At 41.9% G+C, this 21,087-nt stretch overlaps 1 protein-coding gene across 1 annotated transcript in view; it reads right to left on the bottom strand.

Annotated features, from left to right (window-relative positions):
- Positions 1–79: 79 nt before the first annotated feature.
- Positions 80–21,087, bottom strand: part of LOC143353351 (agrin) — a 602,368-nt gene continuing 581,360 nt past the window's right edge. Inside the window, exons 18-28 of the mRNA XM_076786600.1 lie at positions 10,988–11,182; positions 9,265–9,438; positions 7,999–8,338; positions 6,866–7,093; positions 5,412–6,019; positions 4,601–5,012; positions 3,491–3,744; positions 2,993–3,086; positions 2,684–2,791; positions 1,564–1,738; positions 80–910 (exon numbers count right to left, since the gene is read on the bottom strand). Coding sequence (XP_076642715.1) covers positions 653–910; positions 1,564–1,738; positions 2,684–2,791; positions 2,993–3,086; positions 3,491–3,744; positions 4,601–5,012; positions 5,412–6,019; positions 6,866–7,093; positions 7,999–8,338; positions 9,265–9,438; positions 10,988–11,182 — 2,846 coding nt within the window. The 3' untranslated portion in view covers positions 80–652. The remainder of the gene's footprint in view (positions 911–1,563; positions 1,739–2,683; positions 2,792–2,992; positions 3,087–3,490; positions 3,745–4,600; positions 5,013–5,411; positions 6,020–6,865; positions 7,094–7,998; positions 8,339–9,264; positions 9,439–10,987; positions 11,183–21,087) is intronic.

A 21,087-nucleotide genomic window follows, 5' to 3' on the forward strand; every position in this document is an offset into this window, starting at 1 on the left:
CCGCCATTGTCCTTGTTTTTTGTGCTGACTCTAAGATCCCGCTTTACCCCCTCCCCCTGTTACACGTATACGCGTTAAATTCATACATACATACATATATACTCATATGTATATTTAATCTCGTCGCCTTAAAAATATATTATTGTCCTTCGATGAGAACGTAGCATTTAACGCGATGCTCCATTATTATACGTCCCTCCTCTTCCGCCCCTCCTCCCCCGAGGACGAACGTGGCGCCTCGCGCCGCTTCCTCTACACTATACCTCCTCGAACGAAAATAAATATCCTTCCCCCATGGCACGAGTGATCGTTCACTTGGTGGGTATCCCGTTCGCACGACTTTGGCAGGAATCACGTGTCCACCGTAATCGTCCCCGAGTTCCGCCAACGTTCGCCATCTTGTTTCCTTTCCCCCGATCCTCCGAGTCCAGGGGCCTGGACTCGACGGTGCCGGAGGGTTCGTTTCGTTTCTCCCGTTCCATCCCCCATCCCCCATCCCCGGCCCGGTCAGAAACGAACATCCTCAAAGGATTTCCTTCGCGTTTATGGTTTTAGGCTGGTGCTAACTCGCCGAGGACAAAGACGCCGTCCAGTCGGCGAGCGTGGCCAGGGCCGACGTCACGTTGACGATCGTCGTTTCCGGGGTTCGTTATCATACGTCGTTGTCGTGACAGTGCTCGATCTTCCGCCTGGCAAGCTGAAGACGTCGTTTGTCCACCACGAAGTCCGACACGCAGCCCTTGATGCCACGGTGGCCGGGCTTGCCGCCCACGAACAGCTTGCCGTTCGTCGTCAACAAGGTCGCCTCCGTCGACATCTTCACCGGGGCGGAGTCGTCGATCTGGATCATCGTCGCACGACGTCTCCGGGATGCCCGGATGTGGTGGAACATACCGTCGTCCACTCGTTCCTGAAACGTAGATCGGATTCAGCGAGATTTCTATGTTGATCTCCCGTATTTCCCCCCCCTTTCCCTCATTTTTGGCACCTGTTAAGGACGATTATCCGCACAGAACAGGTCCACTGTAATTAGCAGCGCGCGCCACCCTTGCAGCGTTATTTATATTCAATTTCAGGATCCAAACAGTATCTGAGCGCTGAATATCCCAGTATCGAGAAATCGTCGACGTTTAAACAATAGTACAGGTAAAGTCTTGATCCAAGCCCAATCCTCGGGTCCGCGCTGTGACATAGATCGTGTAGGGCTACTATTTTCTAGTGACCGCGTCGACCGCAGAAAAGGACAGCAGTGTCAAATCAGTAAATACAGTTCAAATGCTATCGTGTTTAGTGTCATTTCAATCAGGAAAATGTCACGAATAAGTTGGCGAAAGTCCCATAAAAGAATAATAAAAAATTAAGAAGTTTTGTAATTGGATTAGTAGTGGTTCACACCGATACTCCTCGGGGTATACCCCCCCCAGTGGAGGGGATAGGAGACCTGACTAAGATCGCATGGCTCCGTTCGGCTTAGATCAAGACTTTACTGTACAACAATAAACCTAGACTCTTTTTCTAGATTTTTTCCCAAGTATTCTAAGAGCACAATATAAGAATACAAACCCTGCTTCTCAGAGATATATGCTCGGTCTTGCTCTTGTAGACGAGAACCACTTGTCCGCCGTGCAACGACAGCATAAGGTGTTCAACTTTTCCTCTTCCGATCCAGGCGATCAAACCATCCGGATGCGTCGTTCTCAATCGCATTTCGAACTTGTTCGATTGCTGTCCTCTGCGTCTAAAACGTGATTCGATATTAGTCGACGGTTCTCGCTTCGAGACGCTCGACACTGATCTACTGTGCCATGGGGACGTGAACATTGAGCATACAGGCAAGCATTACAAGAAAATGAAATGAAAAATTCTTCTCACTGTCAGCCCTTCAAATCTGTTTTGTTACAACATTCTAATGTTTCATACTTTCACTTTCAATCTCCTTCTGGGCCAAATTTTGAAGATAGGACGACCATAATTTTAGTTTTATGATTAACCATGTTCTATGCAATTTGAACAGGAATTAAGTAAGTCAGTTACTGACCATGTATCTGATCGTTGATCTATAATATCTAATTCAGATAAGACTATTTTTAGATTGAGTCTATTTCATCAGAACAATCAAGCGTTTAATATTTTCATTTTTACAACCTCCTAAAGGACGAATTTTTAATTTATATATATATATATTACAGAATTTAAATAAATTGAGATTACATTATGTGATCTCTAGACTGCGGATCTTTATACAAAATAAAATTTGTGTACATCAATTGCAATCTGTAGGAGCCAAGTAAAAATTTATTTTGCTCATTGATCATTTTTATATGTTAAAAATTGCATGTCGACATTGTTAAGCTCTCTCTGGAGAATAGCTAGGATTAAAATCAGCGGCAAAAGGATTATTACTACAATTTAAGCAGATCATAACTGTAGTATGAAATATAATTTTTTGGAGAATTCGATACTGATTTGATACGTGTTTCGATGAACTTGACAAAGATTTGAAACTGACTTCTGCAAAAATGATTTGGAAAGTTTCGAATGCTCCGATTGGAAGGGCATCTGTTTCGTTTTCTATTTGAAAACAGCTACGATGATGCACGTGACAATAGACAGGGACAAACAACGGGAAACCCGGCATTCCCCGTCAACGAGTACACCACAGCCATTCTTCCTAGAAACTTACTCCGTGTAATCGTAACTGTCGTACTCGTAGTCGACGTCCTCCTCCAAGTCGTAGTCGGAGTAGGAGTCCTCAAAGTACTCGCCGAGGGTAGTGTTAGTCGAGTTAGTACTAGTTGGTGTTACACAATCAGAAGGTTAGTGATACTTTCGTTCGTAAGGATCTAATTAGTTCTACCGTTTTGCTAAATGTTTATCGGACAGCCTAACTCGGTGCCCCTAATTCGGAATACCTCAAAAAGGTGTGCTGCGGTGGTCTAGGAATATATGATAGAAATCTCGGATATGAAAATATGCCTGCGTCGCTCTTTACCTTCTTCCGTTGCGGTGCTTAAACTGCAGGAAGTTGTCGCCCTTGAAGCGGACAGGCCTCTCGACCAACTCGGTGGATATGTCGTAACCCATGACTGGAAAAATCGAAATCATCACTAACGTTACACGAAAATCAACGATTACGCGTCATATTTTATTTAACACACTGGTTGTCAAATTCCAGAAGTTCCCACAAAATCAAATTGGTTAATCAATTAAACACTGGAAAGACACACTTTAGTAATCATTCCTGTAAGACATTTACATTTTTCAGTCCTAATTAAATTTCATTCTTTCCAAGTCTATTACAGTAAAAATTCATTTCTATATCTAGCCAAAAAATAATGCTAATATGGATGTCATTGTGGTCACTATTTCACCTTTCACATATAGGATAAACAACGGTAATGTTTAAGTAATATTTGAGAAGCCTGCCATATTTTAGAACTTCCTGTTGTAGAGCGAGGAAAGAAGTGTTACGAGTAGACGATAAACTTACAGAATTCACAGTGGAGGCCATTATAGCCGCTAGCACACTTGCACAGATAGCTGTTGAGAAGTGGTAAACACACTCCGCCATTCTGACAAGGATTCTCGTTACTCCGACACGGCAAGCCGTCGTAAACCTCTGTGTTGTGTTGAGTAACGTTCACTGCTAAGTTTTGGTACGTCTTTCCGTTCACCATCAACCTTTGCACCGCGCCGTCCAATCCTGTCCAGGCACCTGCCAGCCGATGAACCTCTCGCCAGTGTCTGTAATAAGTATACAAAGTCTATATTTACGTTAACGTTTAAATATCGATGACAGAACGATAGAACTTTATTCCTATTTTATAATACTTTTTATAAAATTTTCGTCACCAGTCTGACTTGACTTTACACTGCGAGGGGACAAGGTACAAACACGAGAGACAACTGTCTATTAGGCAAATAATATTCTACGGAGGTGGGCACGTCTAAAATCAAACAGGTATAGTATAAATACCCTACAGAATATGCTGGATCATTGCAAAAGATCATTTTATAAAAAAAAATAGCAGACAATTTTCACGAAAGAGAAATTCATCGGAACATTCAAAATGTTTCTTCCATTTCTGACCTTGTATGACCTTGGAGGTCATTGTGTCGTTTACGAACGGATTTGTCTTGTGACACACACGTTTATATGATATAAAAATATACATATACAGTATTCCATTTATAAAATTAGAGGTCACCTTTATTTTTAAAAAGCAGTGCAAACAAAATTATGTAAGTACGTCATTACGATGCTTGCTAGAAACGATATTAGTTGCCCTCTTTTATTTATTTATTTTTTGTAATATTTATTTGCAAGAAAAACGCTGGCTGACAATAGTGTCCACATCGGTCTTTCATGTTTGGCAAGATCACGGCCCAGTGAAAGGATCACTAGTTAAACCAATTTAATTTCAAAATATATCCCCCCGTGCTTTATTATCGAATCGGACGCGAACTTTTGCAGTGATCTAACAATTTCCGTGTGGACCATGGCGCAGAGGGTCGAGTAATGTCCCTGGTGGCCGGTCAAAGCCGTAATCTGTTCGAGTGGCCGAGGTTCCAAGAGCGTGTGATTCATTTTCGAACGTACTTGACGCCGCCGACGTAAAGCGGCATTTCCAAATTCAGCTCCGTCAAAGGACTGCCTGACAGTCCTCTGGCGACCGTGCCGTCGTCCAATTGGAGAACACCCTCTCTGCCGAGTCGGCTGATTCGAACGCAATGCCAGGTGTCGAGGGTAACAGTGTCCGGCGAGGTGATATTGGCGATGCCGCTCCCAAGATTGAATCTGAACTCCAATTTCCCGTGGATCAGGTTCAGGCTAATGAAATCACCCCGGCCGTTGTTCAGTTGGCCATTGTAAAGCAGCAAACCGTCCGGGGCGTGCGTGAGGAACCACAGCTCGATGGAGAACGCTTTCGCCACACCGTCCAGGCACGGCAGCTCCAGGAAACCGTCTCCAGACATTTCGGGTATTAACAATTCCGTCAGCTCCGCGTCCACTGTAATCAATTCGATAATTAGATACTAGTCTGTACATAAGGAACCGGCCATTTTTTTCTCAGAATCCACTGCGACCATCTACTTCAAATTTTTAGAGCATCTAGTGCCATACTTGGCTGTGCGTTACTTTATCTAACGACGCCAATGCCATGGTAGGCTGAACTAAAATACAGTCTTTGGCCAAAATACGTGTTACCTTCAGTAGTAAAACCATATGAAATTTCAGTCCGATCGGTCGAATGGTTACTGAGAGAAAGGAACACGAAGTCCCTACAGGAAGAAAAAGTGCCCACTTTTCTTAAGAGGCCTAGCAGAGATTGAAGGAGTTGTGGAATTGTTTAATAATACAATAATGTCTGACATATTCGTTAATGAAATAGCGAGGATTTTCTACTCACGAATCTCGCAGTGTTCCCCAGTTCGCCCAGGTGTGCACTTGCAGACGTATCCGCCCTGAGGAAGAATGTCGCAGGTGGCGCCATGTTGGCAAGGTTCGCCGATGCAAGGATCCAGTGATTCCTCGCAATTTCGGCCAGTGAATTGCGGTGGACATATGCATCTGTAATCCGAAGGGTCGTACTTCTCCACCGCGTAATTCCCGTGCTCGAAATTAGCCTCGTAATCGATCCCGTAGTCGTAGTCGCACTTGGCCGTCATGCAACGCTTGTTCGCATTCTTCTTCGACCTTCGCTCGCCGATCGTGGTGCAGTGCGATCCTTTGCAGCGGACTATGTTCACGCTGTTTCTGTTCTTGCCGTTCTTCCCACGTTTCTCGATCCTTCTGCACTCACGGCCATCGCAGAGGTCCTCCTCGAAAATCGGCTGACAGGTTGCGCCGTTTTGGCAGGGCAGATTCGCGCATGCGTTTTCGCCGCACTCTTTCACGCGATAGGTCTCGAGGATGTCCTTGTCGTGGCCCACGTGCAGATCCACGTAGATCCTGTTGATCTTCAGCTTCTGGATGCAACCGAGGAAACCGTGGTTCGTGCCGATGTTCTCGTACACTCTGAAAAGATTCGGAGATTTATAAGATTAAAATTAGTCCGGTTGAGTTTAAAAGCTGTACTTCTATCTAGCTTTTTGAGGAATATTCTGGTAAAGTAGTATAAAAAATTCTCGTCTGAAAGATGGGCAAAATTTTCCGAGACAGTTGAAGAAAACTCTTCTTTTAATGATCTTAATAAATCGGAGAGAGTGCATTAATATTCCGAAATTTTTCTAATGTCTTTGCAGTTTGGTATTTTACGTCATTCGCGTATTACAGTATATTGTACGTGCTCTTTTGTCCACGAGATGGTTAATTTTAATATAATTTTTTACACGAATTTAATCGGAATAAAAGTTATTTTCAAAATGAATGTGAACACGCTTCGTGTAAAAGTTTGAAAAAGTACCCATTTTAATATGGTCTATAGTACATATGAGCTTCGTTCGAATAAAAATTTTATACGAAATTCATCCTCACATAATTTATCATGAAAATTTATTTTAATATGATTTAATGAGTATGAAAGTTTCTATCGAGAAACATCCTGGAAAACAGAGGCTAATATTCATTTTGTAATTTTATCTCCCATTTCTCGAGCTATACAAAATTTTCGCGAGTTCATGCAGTGTACGTTTAATGTGATTTAACGAATCTGAAAGTTTTTATTAAAACGCCCAATGAGTAGCAGGTGGTAGTGTCCACTTTGTGTGTTAATTTTTCATTCTTCGAGCTGTACAAGATTTCGTGGAGGATCTTCGCGATGGTCCGTGCTCGTTCGAATTTGTTTACGCGGAGTTGCGTTTGTTGTCAGCCGCTGAGCCAGTATCCCGATGTTTGTGGACAGCTTGCGCAAAAGATACTTACTTGGAGTAGTTTGTGGGCATGTTCCCGATGTACGTGTTCTGGTTCAAGTCCAGCGACTTCAGCACTCCCTGGCTCTGGCCGGCAACATCCTCGCCGTCATTGAAAATCAGGACACCGTCCTTGTGGTACCTCTTAGCTGCCACACGGTGGAACGTTTTCATAGTGACCCTCTCGGGAGAAGTTAGAATCACCGGACCGTTTCCCAAATTGTATCGAAACTGCACGTGCCTGCAAGAGAAGTTACGCGGGGGATATTTACTACAGGAGCCATGAAGCTTTCGGGGCGATCGGGCACATGCTACACGATCACCCTACGGTATGTACCGCTTTGATGTCGCCGTCAAACGAAATTATACCGAAACTGTTGATACATGGCGCGCCATCACAATAATTACTTCCTCGACGCAGCTTCTTATTACTCGCAAAACTCATTTGCACAAACGTTATTCCGAGTCTTAGTTCACTTTAGAAATCCAACAGCATTTAATGATCATCAGCGAGTTGTTTAATAATTGAATTACTTAAGAGCCGAGGGTGCTAGATTGGACCTTCCTCTTTCGAACGAGCTCTTTCTCAGCGAAAAATATTCTCATGTAAGGACGAAAAGTTGGGGCACGTATAACCATTTTTCGCCTATTTCTGTCGGTAACGTGGTCACTCTACCTTATCACTAAATACACCTATTCTACATTACTTTATAAAACTAACGAAAATGTATATATACAAAATTTTAGCCATTTCTTTTACAATATACCCCCAAAGAAATAAATTTGTTGAATAATTCGTGCATCTCTACAATTTCGATAATTGTCAACTAAGAATACTAGAAAACCCGTCATTTTGGCGGGTCCTGTAAACCTAGTGTTAATTATATGTTTCAATGCTACAGTGAACCACGATATACAGCGAGCATGTCATCTTTAGAAATTGGTGACATTTGTGACCAGCACAAAATTTGTGTGTTGAAATATATTTTTTGAAGATGACAAATGGGATTGCCTTGTCAGAGAAGTCGAGAGAAACTATGAGATAGTTCATAAATCCGCGGTCTAAGTGTTTGGGATGAACGTGTAGAGGCGGGCGCGACGGTTTTGCGTCTTCCGGGGTCAGTACGGTTGCTGACGAGTACGTACCCGTCGACGATGGCCAACGACACGAAATCCCCGGTGCCGTCGCTCTTCTGCTGGTTGTAAAGTATAATCCCGTTGTCGGCGTACGTCTTGAACTCCACCTCGACGCTGAACTTGTGGTAAGCTTTCAGCCGGCTCATCCTTACGTAGCTCTTGCCGTCGAACGACGGAATCTCGTAATCCCTTTTGTTGATCTCCTCGTCGCATAATAGCCCGGTGTAATTCGGCCGGCAGATACAGACGAACGTTGCGCTCGGCAGATCGATGCAGGTCGATGTCGCGTGACACGGATACGACAGGCAGGCACGAAATTCTTCGGTCGGTGTGACCGGCGCGTAATTAGCTGGAAACAGGTTAATTAGATTCGCCTACTCGCGTTTACTCCTCGGACGGGTCGCTGGGTACAACCGAATGTTCCGGCTGTTTCCAGGAAGCAATTTCTTAATCTTAATCTGCGCAAGACCGTCCGTGTAACAACTCTGACAGCGATAAAGAATGGAACCACGATCCTTCCTTTCTTTTTTTTTTTCCTTTTTCTCTTTCACTGTGGTTTATAGCGTCGGCGGGACCGATACACCGGGAATTAGATAGTCGCCGGCGTTCGTAACTGTTAGCGCGAAACGAAGATATTATTTATTGTTCTGGTCTATCTTTATGGCCGTTCTAACGGCTTGATTTGCGAGCTAACGATTTTCTGGCGCCGCTTTCGCGAAAAGACTGGGTGTTCCGCGACAAGCAATAAAGAATGCTCATTTAAATAGTCGATGCTTCGCTCGATTCCAAATAAAGCTCCAGCGACTGTTGACCCTTCGACACCGGCGGACGGGTCTAGTTTGACCCGGAGTATCCGAACTGTTACATTAAATACTAACAGATCGAGATGTGTACCGTATGTCGTGCCAGCGACATATATCGTCCAGGAGATACTATTACTCTTTGATCCACGTGAACGTCGTGCCCGACCTGTATTATGTTTACTCTCCTCGGCGTTCGAGGCCTCACGGTATACCTCACCGTAGTGGGGATAGTTCTGCGACTTTTATCACACAGGTATTTGCGACAAATATCGAGAGAAGACTGTAATATGTTATCGAATGAGCCTACGAACGAATATCTTAACTTTTACCATTGAATTTTAATTTAAAAACACTACGAACTTTCGTTCCAGCCCATATATGAATAATTGTAGCCCAGCCAATATGAATAATTGTAGCACGATCTTATTTTTAGCTTGTCATTCACCGGTATTAGTGTCTCGCAAATACTCACCGAAGCATTCCTGTCTGTCGCTGGTTTCCGCGTACCCCTCGGAACAGATGCATCCGCCATTGGAGCACTCGCTGTTCAAAATGGTGCAGTCCTTATCGTCGGTGCAGAGATCGCCGAGCAAAGCGGTGACCACGCGGATCGTCGCCGGAGTTGGTCTATAAGCGGCTGCCGCGCCTGCAAAACCGTTTCTCGTTAACGATAAACCGTTGTCGACGAGCCGTTCTACTCTTTTGACAAGGAAAGCGCGTTGCGCGTCCGGAACAATATCGATCCGATATCGTCCGACGTCGAACTGATCCAGAATTAACCGCAAAGCGGATTTAGAGCGCTCGATTCAGAGCGACACACACACACACAAACATGCGCGCACGACACACGTGTGCCAACGCATACCTAGATCGTTATCAGGATATTCGTCGTTATTTCGAACTATTAATTACGTTACACGGAGAACATTATCGCAAACGAATTACGAACCGCCGGCTGTTATGAAAGGTAACGCTCTCAATCAAACGTGTTCTACGTTAATTTCGCGGGCTGCCAGCGTCACAGATTATCACGACACAGATCACGACTCGATTGATCGTCTTTTTCCTTGAGACCGTTATAGCAACATGGTTTATGCTTCTTTCGATCTCTTTGGGAACGTTGCAAAAGTTCTTCGGACGGAAGCGAACGGAAAAGAAATTACTAGAGAATTGTTACCGTTATTAAAAAATGTTAATTAAGTTCTAATTAACATTAACCGTACCGGGCACAAAATATGTCGGATATACGTTGTTTTATAAACATTACAAGACTGAGCTTGTTTAGATTTTTCACAATTTTTATAATATGTGTTCGAGTAAAGAAATTCATTGGATAGTTTTAATGGAAGCAGCTTTATAGTTTCGGTAATTAAAACATAGTCATTTGACCGGTCGTGGTACGGTTATTGTTAACTAAAAACTAGAATCGCCTCTGCTTTTAGTAACGATTTGTTCTTGAATAGATTGAAAGACCTCGTTGCGTACACGTATTATACACAGACTGTAATGAATTGTTTAGTATGCATGAATATATAGAAATTTTATGTACAAAAAGAGAAGCAATATGTAGAATAGAATGTATTAAATTTTAGTCAAATTTATGAAATTTTAACATTGTGTATATATACAATTGTAACATGAAAGCTGATATTTCGATTGTTGAAATTTTCAGTATGCATGTAATTTACTCGAGTGAATAAAACATATGTTTTAAATTTTCAATACAGGCTCAGACAAAAAAGTTGGAAAAATCAATTTTTACTATCTCTTTCGCGACTAATTCAAATTTTTTTTTTCAAAAATTGTTTTCGCCACGTCTAATAAACTAATCCTTCTAACGTCTCAATAACACTCAAATCATTTGATCAAATTTTATAAAAGTTATGTTGTTTCAAATAGTGCGGATTTAGTTTTGCTCTTCAGTGTAGATCGAGAGTATATCGTTCAGCAAAATGGCCGACTATTGTGTCGATGTGAAACGGTCGAGAAGGGTGTAAGAAATCGATTAATGCAACGGAGGTAAAAGTTTCTTTTCTTTCGAAAATGACGTTCATTAATCCGCCTGTCAATCGTAACGTTACGGGACGAGCCGGTAGCAAAAGACTTTCTTCCTAGGTAAACATCAATATTGAAGCACTCCGCCTATTAAATCCACCGTGAAAACGGGCCGGGTAATTGAAAACAGGGAGTTTTACCGTGTTTCAAATTGTCTCTGTCGATCGCGATGGTTTCTTGATGGTCCCGGTGAGTGTAAACATAGCGTGGATCCGGTTCCGGCACCAACAGATGCCTGGTAGATTTTGATAACGGCGAAATGGCGGCCGCCGGCTGGGTGTACTGCACCGTCGTGTACTTCTTAACCGGGTAGTCCGTGTTCACCATTGGATTGTCTGAAAATTTCACGGAATTCCGACATTCTGCAGTCATTCGGTGGAAAATTCGCGCGGGTACCCCGCCATTGTTATTCCAACGAATTTTAAAATCATTCAGGCGATTCATTATTACAGCGGTGCCGACGAGCAACGAATAACTGTTCTAATTCTTCGTTCTACCTCTAAGTGTTCATAAATGTACAGGGTGTTCCGTTTATCTTGTCCCCTTCAACATATTTGTCGCTTTTGTGCAAATCGTTTATCTAATTTCTACAGAGATGTTTTAAATCCTAATTGGTGTAATTGTAATATCGTGTTGATTCAAGAACAATTGCGGTTTTTGTTTTTGAATTTTAAAGTTGGGTACAGTGATTTCTCTATATATGTCGCCAGGGCCTGGATGATAAACGTCGCGGAATTATCCCCACTATCGCGGGGTAGACCCCGTGAGGGGCCGCGAAGCTCGAGAGTTGACATATATGGAAGCTCATGTTGTTGACATATATCGAGAATTCACTATACTTTATTTGTCAATTTGAACTGAACGTCGAATGACTGTTGTAGGACCAGCTTGTTGTTCTTTTGTGACGACTCGGGATGTTTCTCGGGGACATGCTTCGATAATAGCACAGTGAGAGTAAAATTAAGTAAAATAGTAAATAAAAGTAAAATAAAATTTCACCTTTGTCAATAATAAAATCGCTATTATTGCTAAAATCAGAGAATTCACAATTCTATAAATTAACTTCTCTCTTTTGAATTCATCGCTGAGGTATACAAAATAGCGACTTATATTTTATATTTGACACAGAAATGACACGGGGACGAAAAATCAATGTTTGTGGGACTGGAAAAAATGATGGCCACTAACGTAAATGGCAAGTGATATTGTGATTACCGCTTGACTGGCTCCAAGGGGGATCCCCCAGTGGTGGAGATAAAATTATGACAGTTACGGTAGAGACCTTTGCGACACTTACGGAGATAGTATGTGCGAGTGAAAAAGAGATAGTCAAATGTTGAGAAATGACCTTTGTCTCAGCACAGCGCTCTCTACCAGCCTAAGTTTCGTTAAAATAGTGCTAATATTTTCAACACATGTACAACTATAAAATCCATACCTTCTCAGAAATCGCAAAGAAAAATAACCTCCAAGGGAACGAACATAAATCACAATTTTTCTTGGTTTAATATCTTTTATCCTCAAAAATAACGAAGAGAACGAAGTGGACGAGATAATAAACAATAATTGTAGTAATGAATTATCAGGTCCTGGTGCAGTTACGGTGAAATTAATAAACGAATCAACGTAGAATTCGAGTTATCGTGGCGATACAATTGTCCCGATTTTGTTCAGTTTTATATAATTTATTATTCAAATCCTGGCGATAACGATCGTAGTCTGCGAATAGAGTTAATAAAATTCCGTCTCGCAGGGCCGAACGTATCGAAATTAAATTCCACGGTGGACAAGGGAGGGGGGTGTGGGCGAACTTTCGCGGAAACATCGTTCACGGGAAATAAATAGAAACTGTCCGTTGATTATGTCGGTAAACGTGTAATAAAGTACTGTTAATTATAAACTGTCACGGGGAACGGCACGGTGGAAAAAAGCAGAGCAAAAGTTGTCGACGACTGAACCTAATAATTCAACGCTTCAGACTTTTAATTATCAAATTCCCGGGGTCTCTTGAGGCGACGCGAAGGCCGGGACAACGGGAAAATCAGGGCTCGATACAACGTCGAATACAGCCGAGGCAGGAAGGCGGAGGTGCGTCGCAATTTCTCTAAATAATGAGAATCGAAAAGCTAATTCTATCGGAGGCAGTTACGCGGCCCCGGTAACAGGAGTTCGAGACGGCTTGATGGGATTTTAATTACTTTCCAATTGCAGCGTTGCTTCCTATTATTTCACATCGACAACTTCCGCTGCCCGCTACTTTTTCCTTTGTTTTGCCACTCCCCCTTCACCCTCGGCCCCCCGCGCGTCCACCAACCATCTTTCCTCCCTTTCTATACCACTTTCCCGTTTGTAGAGCGTCGTGTTTGCGTATTACTATCGATATAATCGACTCGTTTATCGACTGCGGGGACAATCGGCCAACGAAACTTTTCTCTCGCTTTCCTGTCCCCCGTCGAAAAATATTGGGTTTGCGCACGCGGAATTGCCCATCCTGCCGCGTTTCTTTCGCCGACGACATATTGGATTCCATCATCAGACTTTTGCGAAATCAGTTTCCCTTACGGCGACGTTCCGCGAACTTTTCAATTCGAAATAACACGCGGTTTAGAAAACAAAAAGCTGTTACGCTTTTAAATCTTGCACTCGTTTCCTAAATTGTTAATTAAAGTATACCACGTTTCGTAGGGGGTTAAATTATTTTTAACAACCATATGTTAGGGGATGCGTTGAATTTTCTTTTTAACGTTATCTTACTCCTTTTTATTTTTATTACTTTTATTTTATTTTATTTTTATTTTCCTAGAACTGTCCCTGGTAATAAGCATGACTATCGGTGTATTTGGACATTTTTCATTTTCTGTTCCACAGTAATTTTCAGTAATTTTTAGTTGCACAGTATTTTCTTTAAGAAAGTCACGTCCATACTGTTTTAAATCGTCCCTGACAGCTTGATGAAAAGCTGCGGACTTATGGTATCACTCGCGTATTCAGTGAAAATATTTTATCGGTTCAGGTTGAATGACATTTTATGTAGTTGAAATATGGCAAAGGAAAAGAAATTAAATGGTAGATGACGAGAAATAATGTAGATACGATGAAATAACAGACGGTCGCCCCTTTTATTTTCGTTTCCCTTTTGGACCGTGGAAAATTAAACGATCAAATACTTCCGAGTGGTATTTTACATCTGTGTCTCTATATAAAAACGTTATTTTTATATATACTCCCATTCTGATATATTATGATTGAAATTTTAACATTGCAAGAACTGATTGCGAAGCAACGAACGTTTATGCATATTCATACATTCGTAAATCTATTTTATAAGAAATCGAATAACAAAATTTTAGTATTTATTTAAAAGATCATTCGTGGAAGTGAAAGAGGAACTTTATTAAGCGTTGTTCAAGTTTTGATTTCAAATGTGTTTCTGTTGTGATGTTTTATGTATATTTTTAGCAAAGTATCGATTATTTTATTAAATGTTTTGCTGAATTTTATTTAATAATATCTTGCAATCGTTTTATAACGATCTAATTGTAGATATAATTATCTCCCCATGAAGTATTTTAGGTCAGGAATAATTGAGATCCGTGAAATTATGTCCTGGTATTCTAAACATTACATATACCACAAGGAAAAATAAATAACATTCAACAACAATAAGTAACATTCTAGTAATAAGAAGCTCATTGCAGAAATTTGTTTGATAAAAAAAAGCGGAAACATTTACTCAGAATACATGGAAAATTAATCGCTAATTAACTATTCAGAAACCTGCAGAAGAAACAGTTTGCAAATACATTATCCTACTTTCGACTTAACCTTCTGCCCAGAACTAACTTAATTAATCATAAACCCATTGCACCAAAGTGCAAAATCCACTAATAGATTTAGGCAACCGATCCTCTAAATCAATTTTCCTACTTCGTACGTGAATTTTTATTTTTTATTCATTAAGTTTCCAAATAATCCCCAGTTCCAAAGAACATTATTGTAAACTATTGATTTGGTAAAAAATAAAGCATCACTTAGTTCTTCGCATTCTCTACAATATATATTGTTCGTAGATATTTAGAAAAATTAGCTGTGGTAATTACAAAGCCCAATAATAATCAAATCGGAGTTTATTTCTTCTTCTAATAATTCAAGTTGCAAACAATGTGCGGAGATCCTCAAATTTTTCAAATCTTTCCACTGTCTCGAATTTCACCCACCGATTTTTGTCATAAAAATTTCCGTCATAATTACAATGCGTAAAATCCACGGTCCAGTAACAATAGGTAGATAAAATGAAGCGTCGCGATTCAAACAATTCGACGACCCAAAAGTTACTAACAAACTCCCATTTCAATCTTCCCCTGGAATATCAATGAAAAGCGGTTGAAAAATGGGAATTGAAAAATGACTCGAACGTCGGAACGAAAGTCGCTGGGACGGCGCTGGGCTCTTGTTCCTCGAAACAAATACCTTTCCAAGACAATGCTTTCGGGAAAGGAAGTTTCTTGGCAACCTAATAATCCACTTTTTCCTCGTTTAAACTGTCCGATTCGAAACGACAGTTTCACGTGCGCAAACCCAATATTTTCTGTCCTGGGAAACCGACGGAGACTGAATAGGGCGGAAGGATCCATAGGAAGGACGCAGAGAGATCGAGCGACGGGGAATGGATTTAGTCAATTTAAGTGTTCGCCGATTGGCGGAGTGGAGGAGAGCCTGATGGGAAATACGAGTTGGCATTTACGAACCCGGAGAATTTCTTCGTTGGACCCGGCCGGCTCCGACGATTGGCCTTTTCATCGAAGGTTTTATCGACGTTAACGTTACCGGTTCGGCTCTGTTCCATTATTTCATCCCCATTCCTGTTTATTTTACAAAGAATGCCGGAACTGAAGAGCGCGGGCGCCAGGATTATCCTCCCCCTCCCCCTCCCCCTTGTTTGTCCGTCGAATGCGAGGAATTGCAACGATGTTGCCAGTTCAAACGCAAACGACGATGTAGCCGTTGTTTACCGTCCCTTTGTATCCTTTTTTGTTCACCCCTCTCCTCGGTTTTAATCGACGGTCGAGGACACTTCCGGCGGGACGTCGATTGTTTGCGCGCAATCGGAAGCATAGATTATTGATCAGTCTGGTCTTTCATGCTTTCTTTCCCGCGTAGAAGCTTCCGTGCGCTCCATTTTACCGCGCGTTGCAGCGCGTGCTCCGAAATGGTGGAATATTGCGATAGGATAGCAGTTTTCTGTTAGGCGTACCAATGCCGTGCAAGTTTTGAAAATTGGAGAACTTGTTTCTAATCCAAATTTCTAAGAACTAATTCCGTTTAATTGCAGTATTCCTGTTTGCTCGAATATTTATTTCATTTATTTCGAGTATTTTTCAGCGAGCTACGCACGTAGGGAAGAGTTCTAAATTTCAAGAATTTCTTGAACAGTGTCCGGGGGACAAATAAATATTATAGAATGCATTGTTGTGGAAACATTGAATTAACAGCTGGCATAGCATCGATAGCAACTATACTAGATTTTATCAGGTGAATTACGAACTTTTGTCGAACTTATCTCGCATTAAGTGTTTATACGTTCTTCATAGAATAAAAAGGTGAGCATAAAATTATCAATTCATATAATTGGTTCCTGTAAGTGTGAATTTACTATGACAGGGTGAAATATCGAATAACATTCTTAACACCGAAACCACGGGACTAAATTTTGAATATAATTGATTTGAATAAATTGATTTCTCCTGGTTGTAACAAATATCGCTAAAAATGTCAATGAACATATTCTTTTTATTTTGACCTGGTAACGTAACCTGATCACCAGACTGAGGATCTGTATGTATTTATGGCTTACGAAAATTTTCAAAAGATGCTGTAAAATAAAATTCGATAGAATTCAGTACGATTTTTATTTGTTTCGGATCTACAGAGGCTATTCCCACGAAAAATAGGATTTTAATTATTTCCATTTTCTGAAAATTTGTCTGCAAACATTGGAAATTGCATAAACAATCTACTGATCACGTTTAGCGTTACGTAGGTATACTGTCAATGCCACTATCCTCAGAGGAACAGCAAAATGCGCGAAAAATGCTTCCGAATCATTGACTCTGGACCCCTCAGAGTCATGCTCCCTAATACCGAAAAGTTCCAGGCAGCCATGCCTTTAAACCGTCGCGCATCATTCAAATCCCCGCCATTATATTTTCACAGTCCATTAACCGCCGCGCCCGTAAGCAAAATACCGATCCGTCGATCGCGTCTCGTAAATCCTCTTCTTGCAACGAAATTCCCTGGAAGGAAAAAAAAGGTCTCGAAGAAACCGCACGCAGCATTGTTAGCTGGGAGCTGTCGTTGGCCATATTGCTCCGCGTTGACCAGCGTTTTCATTTGGTCGCGAAAGAAAACGTTGCGAAAAACCGGTCGAAAGACGGAATCTCCTGTGTGGCGCTTATTTCGCGAAGAAAGGGTGGTCCTCGAGGGTGGACGGGAACGCGAGGGGGTTGGCTCGCGAGCTCGAAGTAATCTGATTTATGTTTGACTCCGTGGGATGAGTCCCGACGAGTAGGAGGAAGAAAAGGAAAAAAGAAGAAGAAGAAGAAGAAGAACTTTTTAAGAGATTGACTTCCAGAGAACTAGACGAGTGGGGGGGGGGTCCGGAGCATGTCGAAGGGGCCGAGCAATCGAAAATAAGGGGTGAAAGGTTACGGAACGGGCCGGGGACTTTAATAGATTCCAACGTTTCGTTTCGCGAACTTTGTCGACGGCGGCGACGGCGTCTGCGGACCGAGGATGCGCCCGGAAATGTCTTCTCTTTTCTTTCCTCGGCCGAGTTTCCTTTCCCGCGCGAGCGAGCGCTCCAAACAGATGCGAGTCTGCAACGTCGACGCAGCAAACGTTTCGTCCCGACGCGGCGCGGCGACGACGTAGAAAAAAAATGGCAAATAAAATTTTAGCAATGCCCGAGTGGGGATAGATCGATTTGGTAAACACTGATTTCAGTCGAACGATTGCTTGGGACGAATATTGCACCGTTTGAGGGCTTGCTTCTTCTTTTGGTTCTTGGGATTTTTGTATTAATAACTGTTCGCGTGGGAGTACAGTATTTTTTAGTGCGTGCTGCTCCAACAGAAAAAGAAACGGTCGTTTCCGAAAATAATTTTTTAGTATCATATTTTTCATATTCTTCACTTTCGGAAAACACACGTTTCTCAATTGCAGTGGAGTTTTAATTGAACCTATCTTGAAACGGTCCTATTCCATACGGGTATTATATTGGGTTGTCCGGAAAGTTCGTGCCGATTTTTAAGAGAAACTCAAACGCAGTACGTTTAAATTTCGACACAAATTTATTGAATTATTGTAAGTGCCATTTTGTTCCATAATCTTTCTCCATCTTTCGCGCAACTTACGTTTTTCGGCGAAAAACTTTTAAATATGATTTTTTATGTCGACCAAAGAGTTAAAGTTTTTGTCATTATGGGAATTTTGTATTGACCTAAAGAGATGAAAATCTGAGGGTGTAACGTATGGTTAATAGGGTGAATGGGGTTGTCACATCCCAACGAAGCTCCAACAACTTTTGGAAGAAAAAAGCATCAAATGAATATAATTCACTCTTTTCCTTCCACATTTAAGAGCGTATAAAACTAACAAAAATGAATGTGTCCTAATCAAACTTTTTTCTAAAAATGCTTGAAAGATCACCTTTTTAGACTATGTACACATACCATTTGTTTTCAATCATTCTGACATATTCAGACCTATCCTAATGCCACCTACAGAAAAACGGCACGAACTTTCCGGACAAACCAATAGAAATCGAAAATGACTAAATGTGACGTTCATCCTGATTTTTAAATAAATTTCTGTTGAAAAATTGTAATATCAGTTTTCAAGCTTATTTCATTAGGAAGAAATACGTACCTCTTGCAACAAAGTTTCCTTGCTCGTTCGGTTCGAATACGTTCCCGGACAAGAAGATAGCGCATGTTTTTATTCTTAACACTTTAACTGCCACATATTATTCCCAGAGATTCTCACAAAATCCGAGTAATTTAATTAATGAATGCGAAACTAGAAATTTTAAATGTACTATAGGGGATGCTGTTTTGACCCTTTTGAATTCGAAAGATCTTAATAAAATTCGGTTTATCTGGATATGTCACAATAAAAATGAATGTCTAAATCTAGTCAAAAATCACTGTCAGTCATATGCGACTAACATGACAGTTAACGTGTTAAAATCTGTTTTGAAATATTTCTTCTTTTTACGTACCACTTCTTTTCGAAGTATCTGCTATTATTTCAGGGAATTTTAGCAATATTTCTGCAGATGGAAAGAATTACATACATTTTTGTTAGACGTAACAATGCATATTACAACTATGCATATGTGACACAGTATAGGTGATAACAAGTCACACGTACGCTCATCATACCACAGTCGTCGAATAAACGTATGTATAAATCTAGAAATAATCCTTTCTCAACGCGCAAGTAAAAAAGTTTTCCGCAAAGATTAACCAGTAATTTCCGTGAGAAACGAAGGTCATATTCGCATTCAGCACATCGAAACCGGTAGAATGACGTGTCACAGGTCCGAAAAACTATGGGTGGCAATTCGAAAGTTTGTACTGTACACGCCCACTGTGTATTACAAGCTGCGAATAAATTCTAATTACAGGTTCCCCGGTGCACGATCGAAGCGCTGCCTCCGACTGGGACGCGTGTACGGTCCTCGCACAATGAGCTACCAATTTCTGCTCGAATTCCATTAGCAACTCCGGACTGCGATAAGCGAATATGGATTCCTATACGAACGGACGCAACGTCGGGAACTAGTTCGGGACTGCTAAGTGAAACGAGAGCACGAAACATTTGCCGAACGGCGAGGGAGCCGGTAACCAAAAACTTCTTGGCCAATAAGTTCTCGCGGGAACTCAGAAAAACTGATTGGGCCAAGCTATGCGACGGGAATTCTTCGGCTGGCGTCGTTCGACAGATTTATCGCGCGCCCCTCCCCTCCCCTCCCCTCCCCCTATACCCGTTCGTTCGAAGATCGTCGATGGAGCCTTGAAGGGTGGAACGGGGCTCGGGGGTGGATTTATAGGGGACAACGGTATCAAAAAGCAGTCGGTACAACGTTCGATCGAAAGTTCGTCTCGGTGCTCTAACTCTCCGGCGGACTAATTTATTTTGGCCGAGGGCCGCGCTTAACGGCCACGGGCCTGGGAGATATTCGGTTACCGTATTCTTAAGGCTCCGATGTTAAGTTCCAGTCGTGGCATATCTCACTGGGACCACTTAAGACGAGACTCCGGCTGGCAGTCGACGGTGATTTAGTTAAATCCACCTTTGGCGCTTAGTTTCGCGAGTTAACGTCACCAACTTTCCTCGGAATTTACCTACGAGTGAGATAGCGTGCTCCGGGGATGGAGGAAGTTCCATGGATCTTCGCAGGCTGCCTCTTTAAATTCCTATTGTTCGATTCGGTGATCTCGTTTGTACAAGGGAACGATCGTTCAACGTATCCGGGACGGAACAAACATGGGGAACTGAGGAAGCAAGTGTCTATTTGACTGCGGCGACATTCGAAACTGTGCATTGTTTCGTTCCCGCGAAGCTTCGAGTGTGTGCGACATTGTTGAAGCGACTTTTCAAAATTCTCCAAGTCTTCCAAATTCGTCGAGCCTTCGCTCGATACATGTCCCGAATATCTAACCGATAAAAGTCGCGGAAGTGTCCCCACTGCCGCGGGGTATGTCCCGTGAGGGGCCGCGCAGCTAGAGTGACCTTGGTCCCCGAGGACTGTAAACATGGAGGCCACTCGATCTTCGCTGTCCTTCTCTACGTTAGGCAGTGTATCAAAGAATAGTAGCTGATATATGTCCCTGGACATATAACGAGTAGACACTGTATAACGTGGCAGGCCGTGGATATATGTTTGAAATGGTTTTTTTTAATATTTCATGTATTTAATCTATGAATATAGATGAATGTGTCATATGTCAATGATTATAACATTTCAAAGTAATTGTTAGTATCTCTAGCTTGCTTCCTCCAGTAAATTCGTAACACGCTGTTCGGGAACGTAAAGCTATTGAGTATTGAATATTGAGTTACTCTCTGCATCTAGGGATTAAATTCTGACACTTCGACGTGAGCAAGCGACGTACCTACCCGACACTATTGACATGCTTAACCCAAATCTATATAGAATGCTTCGGCTCGTGCGAGA

The sequence above is a fragment of the Halictus rubicundus genome, chromosome 4 (assembly GCF_050948215.1).
Source record: "Halictus rubicundus isolate RS-2024b chromosome 4, iyHalRubi1_principal, whole genome shotgun sequence".
Taxonomy (NCBI): Eukaryota; Metazoa; Arthropoda; class Insecta; order Hymenoptera; family Halictidae; genus Halictus; species Halictus rubicundus.